This window comes from Balaenoptera acutorostrata, chromosome 10 (genome assembly GCF_949987535.1).
Source record: "Balaenoptera acutorostrata chromosome 10, mBalAcu1.1, whole genome shotgun sequence".
NCBI lineage: Eukaryota > Metazoa > Chordata > Mammalia > Artiodactyla > Balaenopteridae > Balaenoptera > Balaenoptera acutorostrata.
The window spans coordinates 60,534,483-60,550,504 of record NC_080073.1 but is presented as its reverse complement, the minus strand read 5'-3'; the positions used below and the strand labels follow the sequence as shown (position 1 = coordinate 60,550,504).

The window sequence follows — 16,022 nt, the reverse complement described above, 5'->3', positions numbered from 1 at the left end:
CCTTCCTTATCTCTTGTAACATTCTTTATTTCAAAGTCTATTTTATCTGATATGAGTATTGCTACTCCAGCCTTCTTTTGATTTCCTTTTGCATGGAATATCTTTTTCTATCCCTTCACTTTCAGTCTGTATGTGTCCCTAGGTCTGAAGTGGGTATCTTGTAGACAACATATATATGAGTCTTGTTTTTGTATCCATTCAGCCAGTCTGTGTCTTTGGGTTGGAGCATTTAATCCATTTACATTTAAGGTAATTATTGGTATGTATGTTCCTATTAGCATTTTCTTAATTGTTTTGAGTTTGTTTTCATTGGTCTTTTCCTTCTCTTGTGTTTCCAGCCTAGACAAGTTCCTTCAGCATTTGTTGTAAAGCTGGTTTGGTGGTGCTGAATTCTCTTAGCTTTTGCTTGTCTGTAAAGCTTTTGATTTCTCTGTTGAATCTGAATTAGATCCTTGTTGGGTAGAGTAATCTTGGTTGTAGGTTTTTCTCTTTCATCACTTTTAATATATCCTGCTGCTCCCTACTGGCCTGCAGTTTCTTCTGAAAAATCAGCTGATAACCTTTTAGAGATTCTTTTGTATGTTATTTTTTGCTTTTCCCTTGCTGCTTTTAATATTTTTTCTTTAAACTTAATTTTTGTTAGTTTGATTAATATGTGTCTTGGTGTGTTTCTCCTAGGGTTTATCCTGGGGACTCTCTGCACTTCCTGGACTTGGGTGGCTATTTCCTTTCCCATGTTAAGAAAGTTTTCAACTATAATCTCTTTGAATATTTTTTCAGAATATTTCTTTTTCTCTTCTTTTTCTGGGACCCCTATAATTCAAATGCTGGTGCATTTAGTGTTGTCCCAGAGGTCTCTGAGATTATCTTCAACTCTTTTCATTTTTTTTTTTTTTTATTATGTTCCTTGACAGGTATTTCCACCATTTTGCCTTCCAGCTCACTTATTCGTTCTTCTGCCTCAGTTATTCTCTTATTGATTTCTTCTAGTGTATTTTTCATTTCAGTTATTGTGTTGTTCATCTCTGTTTGTTTGTTCTTTAGGTCTTCTAGATCTTTGTTAAACATTTCTTGTATTTTCTTAATCCATGCCTCTATTCTATTTCTGAGATTCTGGATCATCTTTACTATCATTACTCTGAATTCTTTTTCAGATAGGTTGCCTATTTCTTCTTCATTTATTTGGTCTTGTAGGTTTTTTCCTTGCTCCTTCATCTGTAACATATTTTTTGTCATCTCATTTTTTTTTTTTTTTTTTTTTTTGATGGTGAGGTTGTGTTCCTGTGTTACTAGTTGTTTGGCCTGAGGCTTCCAGCACTGGAGTTTGTAGGCTGTTGTGTAGAGCTGGGTCTTGGTGCTGAGGTGAGGACCTCCAGCAAACCTCACTCCAATGAATATTCCCTGGGGTCTGAGTTTCTCTGTTAATCCAGTGCTTCAGACTCGGAACTCCCACCACAGGAGCTCTGGCCCAACCCCTGGTTCGCAAACCAAGATCCCACAAGCCACACGCAGTGGCAATAAAAAAAAAAAAAAAAAAAAGAAAGAAAGGAGCAGAACAATAACAAAGAGTAAAAAATAAAATAAGATTAGAAAACTAACAGCTATGTTAGAAAAAATAAAAATACAGATGAAACAACAACTGGAAGAATTGGAAGTTAAAACAGAACCACAGTAGCAAAAATGAGAAAACAAAACAAAACAAAACAAAAAGCTGGAAAAGGCCTTGGCTGTGGGGAGCAGGGCTGAGGCAGGGTGGGGTTTAAGTGGTGGGCAGGGTCTAGGCTTAGGGCCCATGTGGATGGAAAAGGACCTTGGGAGGGTGGGGTGCAGGGCTTAGTCTCAGCATGGCCAGAGTGGCCCAGGGTGCCTCTGGCCTTGAAGGGCAGAGGACAGGCCCAGGACCCCAGCAGGCTCCCTGGGACTGAGTGGGTGGGGGAAATGCTAGGCATGTTTCCCCATATCCTCCAGTTCTGGAGGTTCCCTCCCCATTCACCTCTCCTCTTCTCCCCCTGCCTCCCTCCTCCTACTCACCTAGGACCCACACAGCCAGAGGGGGCCCCAGAAGGTGGGGCACAAGGCCCAGAAACCCAGCAGGCTTCTTAGAGCCCGAGTGGGTGGGGGAAATGCCAGCCTTACCTCCCCTGATCCTCTGGTCCTATAGGGACCCTCCCCATCTGCCTCTCCTCTTCTCCCCACCCCCCACGCCCTCAGGACCAACACAGCTGGAGGGGGCCTTGGAGAGTGGAGGACCCAACCTGGGAGCCCAGCAGGCTTCCTGGGGCCCAAGTGGGTGGGGGAAATGCCAGCTGTGCTTCCCCTGATCCTGCAGTCCTGGAGGGTCCCTGTCCATTCACCTCTGCCCCTCTTCCTCCCTCCTCCCTCCCTCCTATGCCCCTAGGTCCTAAGTGGCTGGAGGGGTCCTCGGATGTCAGAGGACCCAGCATGGGAGCCCAGCAAGATCCCCAGGACCCAAGTGGGCAGGGGAAATGCTAGTTGTGTTCTCCCTGATCCTCCAATCCCAGAGGGCCCCTCCCCATTAACCTCTCCTCTTCTTCCCCCCTCTTACACCTCTAGGACAAATGCGGCTGGAGGGGGTCCTGGAAGGTGGAGGACCCGGCCTGGTATCCCAGCAGGCTTTCTGGGGCCTGATTGGGCAGGGGAAATGCTAGCTGTTCTCCTTCCAATCCTCTGAGCCCCAGGGTGTCCCTCTAGGCATGGGAACACGTCCCCTCTCCCAGCCATCCCTCAGAGGCACTGGTCCCATCCGACCTCCACTTCTCCTCTCCCCTAACTACCCCCTATGTCCTACCCAGTTGCTCTGGGGTTCCTCCTGTCTCCTTGGGTGTCAAGGTTCCCCACCAACGTCTGGTAGGTGCCCTAATGGTGGGGAGACACAAGCTCTGTGTCCTCCACTCCACCATCTTGACCCATACTCTTTTGATGACTGTAGCTTTGTATTATATCTGAAGTCAGGGAGCCTGATTCTTCCAGCTCTGTTTTTCTTTCTCAAGATTGCTTTAGCTATTCAGGGTCTTTTGAGTTTCCATAAAAATTTTAAGATTTTTTTTCTAAATCAACGAAATTGCCATTGGTAATTTGATGGGGATTGCATTGAATATGTAGACTGCTTTAGGTAGTATGGTCATTTGGACAATATTGATTCTTCCAATCCAAGAATATAGTATATCTTTCCACCTGTTTCTGTCATCTTTGATTTCTTTCATTAACATCTTATAGTTTTCAGAATAAAGGTCTTTTGCCTCCTTAAGTAATTTTATTCCTAGGTATTTTATTCTTTTTGATGCAATGATGAATGGGATTGTTTCATTAATTTCTCTTTCTGATCTTTCATTGTTAGTGTATAGAAATGCAACAGATTTCTGTGTATTAATTTTGTATCCTGCAACTTTACCAAATTCATTGATGAGCTTTCATTTTCTGGTGGTATCTTTAGGATTTTCTAATGTATTGTATCATGTCATCTGCAAACAGTGACAGTTTTACTTCTTCTTTTCCAATATGCATTCCCTTTATTTCTTTTTCTTCTCTGATTGGCAGGGCTAGGACTTCCAAAACTATGTTGAATAAAAGTGGTAAGAGTGGACATCCTTGTCTTGTACTTGATCTTAGAGGAAATGCTTCCAGCTTTCCACCATTGAGCATGATGTTAGCTGTAAGTTTGTCATATATGGCCTTTATTATGTTGATGTAGGATACCCTTATGTCTTCTTTCTGGAGTTTTTATTATAAATGGGTGTTGAATTTTATCAAAAGCCTTTTGTGCCTCTATTGAGATGATCATATGTTTTTTATTTTTCCGTTTGTTGATGTGGTGTATCACACTGATTGATTTGCGGTTATTGAAAAATCCTTGCATCCCTGAGATAAATCCTTCTTGATCATGATGTATCATCTTTTTAATGTATTGTTAGATTTGGTTTGCTAGTATTTTGTTGAGGATTTTTGCTATTGACCTGTAAATTTCTTTTTTGTGGTACCTTTGTATGGTTTTGGTATCAGGTTGATTGTGGCCTCATAGAATGAGTTTGGGAATGTTTCTTCCTCTGTGATTTTTTGGAACAGTTACAGAAGGATAGATGTTAACTCTTCTCTAAATGTTTGATAGAATTCGCCTGTGAAGTCACCTGGTCCTGGACTTTTGTTTGTTGGGAGTTTTTAAATCACAGTTTCAATTTCAGTACTGGTGATTCATCTGTTCACATTATCTATTTCTTCCTAGTTCAGTCTTGGGAAATTGTAACTTTCTAAGAATTGGTCCATTTCTTCTAGGTTGTCCATTTTACTGGCATACAGTTGCTTGTAGTAGTCTCATGATCCTTCATATTTCTGTGGTGTAAGTTGTAACTTCTTTTTTATTTGTTTTTTTTTAAATTTTTATTATGGGATACTTCAAACATACATCAAAATAAGAGCATATAATAAAACTTACCCCATTGTATTTATCACCTGGTCATAATATCTTCCAGCTATTTGGCCACTCTTGTTTTCATCTATATCCTTCTTCCTTCACATTATTTTGAAGCAAATCCAGTTACAGGATAGATTTGTTTTTGTAAGTATTGTTAGATACTCCCTCAACCACCTATTTATATATATATAAATATGTTCATATATGTATATATATATCCAGAACTTTTATCTGAGTTAGAAGATGGATTCTAGCTTGTTGTCTGAAATTCGGTAGTTACACGAAGTGCAACTTTTTGGGAATCATTTATTTTTTAATTTTTTATTTCACACACACACACTGTATTTTATTTTTACAAGAGATAAATAAACTGACACCAAGCATTGTAAATGGATGACCACAACAAAAGCAACAATGATTGCAATTACCAAACATGAAACACACTCATACGATGTCATAATATTGACATTCAGTCCAGTAATCCTCCACTGTAACAGCTCCTTTACTTTGCAGTGAAAATTGATTTGTATATTTTTTGCATCTGAGCCCTTGTGGGATTTTTTTTTTATTCAAACAGAAAGTCACAAAAATTATAATCATCCTCATCAGTTCACTCAGTCCCATGTAATTAATTTTTTTTTTCATCTTGATCTTTTGTTAGCACTTTTATGAATTCATCAGTTTTCCATTAGAGTTCTGAAAATGCTTATTCATTCAGTTCAGCAGTATAGTCAGTTACCAGAAACCTGTACTTGTCAGAGTCTTTTCCATGAATTCCTTGAAGATGAAACACTTTCATAGGAACATTTTTGCAAAAGCATCAGAGTACACCCAGAACTGTCTGTAAATGACAAAAGACTTAAAAATGACCACGGTTAAAGATTTGATGAAAGTTCATAATAATGCAATTGACAAGGAAATTTAGTTATTTCTGAGATATACATTTTAAAGTAATAAATAGAATTATGACTTATAGCATTATACCAGAACATACAAGATTTTTAGAAATTTCATGTAATGTCTGAAACATTTATATTAACATATTTCCATACAAATAACCCAATGAAAGTTTAGTATTAGTTGTTTTGTTTGTTTGTTTTTTTATACTGCAGGTTCTTATTAGGCATCAATTTTATACACATCAGTGTATACATGTCAGTCCCAATTGCCCAATTCAGCACACCACCATCCCCAAACCACCATGGTTTTCCCCCCTTGGTGTCCATACGTTTGTTCCCTACACCTGTGTCTCAATTTCTGCCCTGCAAACCGGTTCATCTGTACCATTTTTCTAGGTTCCACATACATGCGTTAATATACGATATTTGTTTTTCTCTTTCTGACTTACTTCACTCTGTATGACAGTCCTTAGATCCATCCATGTCTCAACAAATGACTCAATTTCATTCCTTTTTATGGCTGAGTAATATTCCATTGTATGTATGTACCACAACTTCTTTATCCATTCATCTGTCGATGGGCATTTAGGTTGCTTCCATGACCTGGCTATTGTAAATAGTGCTGCAATGAACATTCGGGTGCATGTGTCTTTTTGAATTACGGTTTTCTCTGGGTATATGCCCAGTAGTGAGATTGCTGGGTAGTATGGTAGTTCTATTTTTAGTTTTTTAAGGAACCTCCATACTGTTCTCCATAGTGGCTGTATCAATTTACATTCCCAACAACAGTGCAAGAGGGTTCCCTTTTCTCCACACCCTCTCCAGCATTTGTTGTTTTTTAGATTTTCTGATGATGCCCATTCTAACTGGTGTGAGGTGATGCCTCATTGTAGTTTTGATTTGCATTTCTCTAATAATTAGTAATGTTGAGCAGCTTTTCATGTGTTTCTTGGCCATCTGTATGTCTTCTTTGGAGAAATGTCTATTTAGGTCTTCTGCCCGTTTTTGGATTGGTTTTATTTCTAATTTTATTGATTTTAGCCCTCTCCCTTTTTTTCGTGCTGGCTTTGGCTAAAGGTTTATCAATTTTGTTTATCTTTTCAAAGAACCCACTTTTAATTTCATTGATCTTTTCTACTGTTTTCTTCATCTCTACTTCTTTTATATCTGATCAGATCTTTACAATTTCTTTCCTTCTACTAACTATGGGTTTTGCTTCTTCTTCTTTCTCTAGTTGCTTTAGGTGTAAGGTTAGGTTATTTACTTGAAATTTATCTTGTTTCCTAAGGTAAGCTTGTATTGCTATAAACTTCCCTCTTAGAACTGCTTTTGCTGTGTCTCATAGGTTTCGTATCAACTTGTTTTTGTTATCACTTGTCTCTAGGTATTTTTAAATATCCTCTTTGATTTCTTATGTGATCCATTGGTTATTTAGTAGCATATTGTTTAGCCTCCACGTGTTTGTGCTTCATAAAGTTTAATTCCTGTAGTTGCTTTCTAAAATCATAGTGCTGTTGTCAGAAAAGATGCTTGATACGATTTCAGTTGTCTTAAATTTTAAAAGGCTTGCTTTGTGACCCAGCATGTGATCTATCCTGGAGAATGTTCCATGTGCACTCGATAAGAATGTGTATTCTGCTGCTTTTGAATGAATGTTCTATAAATAACAATTAAGTCCATCCGATCTAATGTGTCATTTAAGACCTCTGTTTCCTTATTGATTTTCTGTCTGGATGATCTGTCCATTGATGTAAGTGGGGTGTTAAAGTCTCCCACTATTATTGTGTTACTGCCAATTTCTCCTTTTATGGTTGTTAGCATTCGCCTTATATATTGAGGTGTTCCTATGCTGGGTGCATATATATTTACACTTGTTATATCTTCTTCTTGGATTGATCCCTTGATCATTATTTAGTGTCCATTTTTGTCTCTTGTAACAGTCTTTATTTTAAAGTCTATTTTGTCTGATATGAGCATTGCTACTGCAGCTTTCTTTTGATTTCCACTTGCATGGAATAGCTCTTTTCCATTCCTTCACTTTCAGTCTGTATGTGTCCCTAGATCTGTAGTGGGTCTCTTGTAGACAGCATATATATGGGTCTTGTTTTTGTATCCATTCAGCCAGCTTGTGTCTTTTGGTTGGAGCATTTAATCCATTTACATTTAAGGTAATTATCAATATGTATGTTCCTATTTCCACTTACTTAATTGTTTTGAATTTGTTTTTGTGCGTCTTTTTTCTTTCCTTCCTCTTTTGTTCTCTTCTCTTGTGATTTGATGACTATCTTTAGTGTTGTGTTTAGATTGCCTTTTTTCTTTTTTTCTGTGTGTATCTATTGTAGTTTTTTGGTTTGCAGTTTCCATAAGGTTTTTATATAACAGTATATATAAAATATTGCTTTACAAAATTGTTATAAGTTGCTGGTCTCTTAATTTCCAATGATTTCCAATATCCTGAATTTGTACTCTCCTCTTCTCACTATTGCTGGTTTTGATATCATATTTGTGTATGGTTGATTTCTTACCTTTACTTTATATTTGCCTTTACTGGTGAGCTTTCCTATTCATAATTTTCTTGATTCTAGTTGTGGCCTTTTCTTTTCAGCTTAGAGAATTTCCTTTAGGATTTGTTGTAAAGCTGGTTTGGTGGTGTTGAATTCTCTTAACTTTTGTTCATTGTAAAGCTTTTGATTTCTCCATCAAATCTGAACAAAAGCCTTGCTGAGTCGAGTATTCTTGGTTGTAGGTTTTTCCCTTTCATCACTTTAAATATATCATGCCACTCCTCTCTGGCCTGCAGAGTTTCTGCTGAACAATCAGCTGATAACCCTTGTATGTTATTTATTACTTTTCCCTTGTTGCTTTTAATATTTTCTCTTTGTCTTTAATTTTTGTCAATTTGATTAATATGTGTCTTGGTGTGTTCCTCCTTGTGTTTATCCTGTATGGGACTCTCTGTGCTTCCTGGACCTGATTGACTTTTTCCTTTCCCATGTTAGGGAAGTTTTTGACTATAATCTCTTCAAATATTTTCTCGGGTCTTTTCTCTCTCTCTTCTCCTTCTGGGACCCCTATAATGCAAGTGTTGTTGCATTTAATGTTGTCCCAGAGGTCTCTTAGGCTGTCTCCATTTCTTTTCATTCTTTTTTCTTTATTCTGTTCTGCAGCAGTGAATTCCACCATTCTGTCTTCCAAGTCACTTATCCGCTCTTCTGCCTCATTTATTCTGCTACTGATTCCTTCTAGTGTATATTTCATTTCAGTTATTGTATTGTTTTTTTAAAATGTTTATTTATTTATTTATCTTTGGCTGCATTGGGTCTTCACTGCTGCATGTGGGCTTTCTCTAGTTGCGGCAAGTGGGGGTTACTCTTCATTGTGGCACATGGGCTTCTCATTGCAGTGGCTTCTCTTGTTGTGGAGCGTGGACTCTAGGCATGTGAGTTTCAGTAGTTGTGGCATGCAGGCTCTAGAATGTAGGCTCAGTAGTTGTGGCACACATACTTAGTTGCTCCATGGCATGTGGGATCTTCCTGGACCAGGGCTTGAACCCATGTCCCCTGCATTTACAGGCGGATTCTTAACCACTGCACCACCAGGGAAGTCCCAGTTATTGTATTCTTCAACACTGTTTGTTCTTTATATCCTCTAGGTCTTTTTTAAACATTTCTTCATCTTCTCAGTCTGTGCCACCATTCTTTTTCCAAGATCTTGGGTCATCTTTGCTTTCATTACTCTGAATTATTTTTCAGGTAATTGCCTATCTCCATTTCATTTAGTTGTTCTTCTGGGGTTTTATTTTGTTCCTTCGTCTGGAACATATTTCTCTGCCATCTCATTTTGCCTGTGTTCATGGTCTCTGTTCCACAGGATGCAGGGCTCTAGTTTCTCTTGCTTCTGCTATCCGCCCCTGGTGGGTGAGGCTGGTCTAGATGCTTGTGCAGGCTTCCTTCCTTCCTCCACTCACTTGTACCTGCCCACTGGTGAGTGGAGCTGGGTCTTGTCCCTCTGGTGGGCAGGGCTGTGTCAAGTGGTGTGTTTACAGGCAGCTGTGGGATCAGTAAGACTTTCAGCAGCCTGTCTGATTATGGGTGGGGCTGTGTTTCTGCCCTGTTGGTTGTTTGGCCTGAGGCATCCCAGGACTGGAGCCTACAGTCTGTTGAGTGAGTCCAGATCTTGGCATCAAAATGGCAGCCTCCAGAAGGGCTCATGCCAATTAGTACTCCCTGGCACCTCTGCCACTAGTGTCCTTGTTCCTACAGTGAGCCACAGCTGCTCCCCCCACCTCCCCAGGAGACCCTTCAAGACCAGCAGGTAGGTCTGGCCCAGGTTCCTATGAATTCACTGCTTTTTCCCTGGGTAGTGTGCACGAGAACTTGTGTGGGCCCTCCAAGAGTGGAGTCCCTGTTTCCACAATTCTGGTGGAGCTCCTGAGATCAAGCCCTGCTGGCCTTCAAAGCCAAATGCTCTGGGAGCTCCTTCTCCTAATGCCAGACCCCCAGGCTGGGGAGCCTGATGTGGGGCTCAGAATGCTCACTACTGTGGGAGAACCTCTGTGATATAATTATTTTTCAGTTTGTGAGTCACCCACCCAGTGGATATTGGATTTGATTATGTTGCACATGTGCCTCTCCTACCATCTCATTGTGGCTTCTTCTTTGTTTTTGGGTGTAGAATATCTTTTTTTGGTAGGTTCCAGTCTTCTTTGTCAATGGTTGTTCAGCATTTAGTTGTGATGTTGGTGTTTTCTTGAGAGGAGGTGAGCTCAAGTCATTCTACTCCACCATCTAGTCTCCAACACAGGCTGTATTATATTTCTAATAAGATCACATTTACAAGGCAATCTTGGAATATTTTATTTACGAGTATTTTTAAGATTCTATGTAACTGAAGCATCAGCAACATATGCCACAATTAAATGTTCAACAGGATGTTCGAGTTTCATCTGGACTCATGTCCTAGTGATGAAAGATTAATTCAAAGTTAGATCTGTGCTTAATGAAGAGCTGGATATAAGCATATAATATGCAATTAAAAATTGGGGGGTTTAGAAAATTATATTTATATCATAAAAATAATACACAGGATATACTCAGTCTAGAGAATACTTAGAGTTTCAGTATTTCTACATTTGGGCATTTAAAATCCTTTTGTATTTATTTGAGACAGTTAGATTCTTCATTACTATAAATACAGTGGTATATATATTTTAGTTGTCTAATCAGAAAAACTTGAGTTTATTAAAGACCTGGTCATTTAATGATCATAATATTGTAATAAGTCAACTGATTTTCTTCAGTGATATAAATTTGCATTAAAAGTATGAAGTATGATTAGAAAATGTTTGTCACTACATTATTTTACTATTCTCTTAGGCAATCTCCATGTTTCATTTATCACAAGTGTGTGCAAATGACATTCAGATTTACTCCCCTGACCTAGATTGGAATTTCTAAGATAAACTTTAATGTCTCCTTGGCATTTTAAACTTAAGATTATCCAGACAAAATATAAATTCTCTACCTCTAAACTTTTTTCATTCCTTTCTTTCTTTGGTTAATGGTGTCATTATACTTCTAGCCATTTCTGCATTTAAAACTTCTTTTATTCCTACCTTCCCAAGTCATACAGTATAACTTCCACTAAGGCACTCTTGAACAGCTTGTGGTTGCCCAACCTCTCTTTCTCTCTCTCACTTCACCACACACATGTACACACTAGCCAGCCTTCTCCCTCTTTCCACAATTCATCTATGTCAGCCAAAGCCCAAAACATGCCTTGTGTTTGTTCACTCTATGTCTGACTCTTTCATACATGTTTATTAAGTGAAGTGATTTAGAAAATTGGGCAACATACAATTTACTTTCTTAAAATAAACATTGATTACTACCCTTTTTGCTAGTCAGTAATCAGTTCCATGTTTAATCTGTATGTAACCATTTTAAAGTAAAAGAATGGCAAATACTCCAATTAATCAGAGTATAAAGTATGTTGAACAGAATAGGTTCCACCAGCATTAACATCAATGGATTTACAAAAGCTCTCAGCTTGTAATTTTAGGAACTTGATTTTGTCAACATTCTGTGTGTTAGTTTGGGTCCTCCCAGAAACAGGATTAATTGAGATTAAACATGCAAGGAGTTCATTAGGAAAAATGATCCTGTGACAAAAAACTAACTAAATAAATAAATAAAATAAGGAGGGAGCCAAGGAAGACTGGAGAGCCCTCACACTAGAATATCTGAGCCAAAGGAAAGAGAAGTCATAGACAGCCTAGAAGCAATGGTATTAAAGGGAAATTCATCCCAGCTGTCTAGGAATCCTTGAGGCACAGGCAGAGGGGAACTGTGACTCCCAAGAATGGGCCTATTTTAGCATTTCAACCACATTTGGTCATTGACTGGGAGTTGCTCTTGGGTACCATGCCCTTGGGAGCAATATGATTTCAGAACAGAGCAACTCATATTCTAAGTCAGTTACACCTGCATTTAGAGCTCTGCATTCACTTCACCACCACAACCCTGGAAGATGATCCAGTTCTTAAAACAGAGTATATCTAGCTGAGCTCATAAGAAACTTGATTATATACTAACAGTAGTGTTTTGCTTACAGTAAGAACTAACTTAACCTGTAGTGTCAAATATTCATGTTAATATCCACAATAATATATTTTCTAATTCTGGCATAAAGATATTCTCTAAAGTAAATTTTACATGTAAGAATTAATCTGCTATTTGTTAATTTATATCTCAACCCTCAATGTTGCCAAAAATGAGAATCTATCTCTTTTTATAATTCATAAAGACCTTTGGGAGTCCATAGATTTTTCTTAGATAAGAAGCTGCAAAGATCTGCTTTCAAATTAGGAATATTACATGGGAAAATTATGGAATTAATTTTTCATTTTGATGGCGGCTGCTCAGTTCAGTCAGAAGTAGCAATTCATCACATTCCCTGTACCTAATAAAATAGTAGACATGCTTATTCTTCAGTTTGGTTGTTGCTTGAATGTGAAAATTAAGAGGTATAAATTGAGTAATTGTTAAAAAGTATCATTTTCTACTATAGCTCTTCTGTCAATCAACTGTCTTGAGCCCATTACCACTATAATCAGGTGTGGAACAGGATAAATGTGAAAGCAACATGTTAAAAGTAAAAAGTAAGTGCTTTGGAGTGACCAGTACTTTTGCTTGTGAACAGTTTTTGGACCATGAGGTAAAGCTTTGCTTTAGAAATGCTTGTAGGCTGGAGCATCCCCTCCATCTTCTAGACTGGGCTCTGCAGGTGAGTGCACGGTTTCCATGTGCTGTTACTATAACTCACAAGTGCAGAGCTAACCTGGCTCAAGTGTCCACTACCAGACCTCAGACATCATTTATGTTAACCCAGATATTTCTACAAATATTTCTCGTCTCAACTCCTAGACAGCTCATGGCTTTCACATAAACACATCTTTACTGAAAAAGAATTTACTTGGATTGCCCATTAGGCAAAAATACCAATTACTCAGTTTTGTACTGTTCTACCAGGGTGTGTGTGTGTGCATTCACGTGTGTGTTAGTAAAAAGAGAAACAGGTAAGACTGACACCTGTTTTTTGAAGATAGCATTCATCTTCAGTGACTCAGATCCACTCTTTGGTCCTATTGAAATGACTGATACATTTCCACTGATGAAGGATAGAGATCATCTCTTTGACTTTGACCAAATCTCTGGCTGTTACTGTGAAGTTTGCCTTCTGCTATGGCTGTCATTCTCCATCAGCCCAATGCTAGAACACATAGAAAATTATTTATTTTTAAACATTGCCCCTCAAGTTTTTTAGTTGGATTGCATAGCTTCCCAGTTGTCTGAAACTGATATTTATTTGCACTTTTTAATTATTTTAACACATTATCTACTTTGGTCCTTGGGATTGCCCCTTTTCAGCTTATGCATCAGGGACTATTTGAGTATTATGCAGTCATTAACAATCTACACATACTTACACCAGTAAAGTTGTTTTTCAGTAATCCTCTTATTAACAACCATGACCTTGTTACCTTCCAAGATCTTGTTCTATATTGTTATCTTTCCTTTTCTAGCTAACATATAAAGTGATATCCCAGCAAATCTCATCTGATTTCCTGCTGAGTACTTCCTTGGTAAAAGAAGCAACTTCAGGTTCTCTGTATAAAACTAGGAACTTAAAGTATATTTACTTTTACCTCATTTTAGATTTTTGTATACCATAAAATAAGTGAAAAATTTCCTTTCTTACTGTGTTTGTTCAGTTCTAAGAAATCCATGCTCCATTTAGCTCATCAGGTCATGTTTTTTCTTCTAGGACTACAATGATGAAATTCGTCAAGAACAACTACGTGAATTATCTTACTTAAATGGCTCAGAGGACTCTGGTCGTGGCAGAGGTATTAGAGGCAGAGGGATCAGAATAGCTCCCACAACTCCTTCAAGGTACATTTGTTCTTACTTTAAATAAATTAACAGCCAATAAGGATGGCAATACTTTGCTGGCCTGTTCTGTGTCATGATCACAGCTAGGAATAAACAACAACAATATCAGCAACAATAACCACCACCACCACAAAAGCAATAACAACAGATGCTTATATAGCTCGTAAGAGCTTTATATAAATTATTAACTCATCAAGTCCTCCATAGTAGGGTTAAGCATTATTTACAGGTGAGCAACTGATAAATATGTAAGCAATATGCCTGAGGACACACAGGCAGTCTGACTCTAGACTTCAGAGTTTGAGCTCTTAACAACTTCCTAAGAAAATAAGAGGAGCAAACCTAAGAGTTTCTACTTTTTGGTTTTGTCCCCAGGATTAGGGCATGCAGATGATTCAATCGTATGCATCTTTGAACCAGGATGACCTTGAATGAAGAGAAAATTACAAATATTATCTATGCCTTAAATGGCCCATGAATTGATACAGTCTTGCCAGATAGGTAGACAGATAGATGAGGATAATGATAGATATAGGTAGGTAGGTAGATATATAGATATTTATATAGATAAGTAGATTATATGTATATTATGTGTGTGTGTATTATATATATACACACACACATAATATATATATATATACACACCACCAGGCCAGAAATCCAGAAGTACATTTCTTACATGGATGATAGTAAGAATATTTAAAGCTTAGTTATATTTGACTCTGCAATGTCATCAGAGAAGATTTTATTTGATATTGTTCACTTTGCAAAGAAATTGGAATTTTTCTGCAACAGAATTTGTTTCGTAGGATTCTACATTTGCCAAGCTTTCAACAGAAAGCATTGTTTTGCAAAGAGGTAAAGTGAAAAATACTCCCAGCCTTCACACGCAGACTGTGTAATTCTGTCATTCTCTTTATCCTGTTATAGTTGGCCTTCAAATCTCTAAATGGCTTAGATTTAGAATACTATTTCATATATTGCATAGAAACCATCTTAAGAGATTCTAAGATACTTTGTGGATTCAATTTGTTTTTAAAATTACTCCCCAAATATTTTCACCACCTTTCAAAACATCACTGTTTTTAACATTTAAGTCACAGAGACCTCAAAAAATTTTACACTATCAGAAAAGAAGTTAAGAATGATCAATTTCCAAATAAAATATCAAGGAAATAATTGATTATCTAAAGGTAAAATGTGGCAATTATAGAAATTACTTTGATTAAAGGAAGAACTTCTGAAAATGTGTCAGTGATTATTTTCACATTTTTTTTCTTTAAAAAACTTTTTTTATATGAGCTTTCTAATGCTACCTAGCAACATTAGTTTATTGCTAAAAATTAATGTGACATAACATTTTTTATGGACTTTTTAAATGGAATCAGCCTTTTACAAAACATTTATATTAACTTCATCATGATGGGTTGTGAAATGACATCATTGCAGGCAATCTTAAATTGATTAAATCATAGGGTTTTAATAATGAAATTGTCACTTTTGTAGTTCAAAAAATGATAATTTTGGCAGTTTTATATGGTGTAACCTAAGTATGTATTGAATGACTATAGAGGCAACAAGTTTTTTCTATTCTATATTCTTTGGAATAGGGACCATTTAAAAAAATAATGCATTAACCTGCTTTTGAGACTACAAAATCATCATATTAAAGGACTTTGTTTTGTTATTGGTGTTCCTTAAGGTAATAATACATTTGTCATATTTGAGTGGACCATATAAGATTTCAATTTCAGTGAAGTTTTAATGTAAAATATTAATCTCTTTAATTATTTAATAAAGAATAGTGCATTATGATCTAGATTTTTAAATATCTTAGAAGAAAAATTTGATTGAAAGCTTTGCTTTTTAACATTCCATATATTATACAATCTAATATTGCATCTGTTAAAAAAATTAATATTGAAAATTAAACCTCACTTTCAATGCTATCTTGATGTAATTAGTGTATTAACATTAATAAAAGTAAATGTAGCAGAACTCTGTTGTCTTCTGTTTCAAACCACATGATGAAATATATCTGCAATTAAATAAGAATAAGAAAATAGCTTCACAAAACAGAAGATCATATTGATCAGAAAGTTCTTGAACACATGGGTTAATGGATGCTGATTTGTACATATTTATGAAATTGTGACTTTTTAAAGTTATTCAGTTACACTTAAATTCAAAAAGAACAGTACCTGGTATATTTTTAAAACTTTAATTTGTTGAAAATTTCTT

General features: G+C 37.0%; 1 protein-coding gene across 1 annotated transcript in view; it reads left to right on the top strand.

Annotated features, from left to right (window-relative positions):
* KHDRBS2 (KH RNA binding domain containing, signal transduction associated 2) overlaps positions 1-16,022 on the top strand; it is a 713,320-nt gene that overhangs the window by 402,187 nt on the left and 295,111 nt on the right. The window contains exon 5 of the mRNA XM_007186974.2: positions 13,654-13,781. Within this exon, the coding sequence (XP_007187036.1) occupies positions 13,654-13,781 (128 nt within the window). The remainder of the gene's footprint in view (positions 1-13,653; positions 13,782-16,022) is intronic.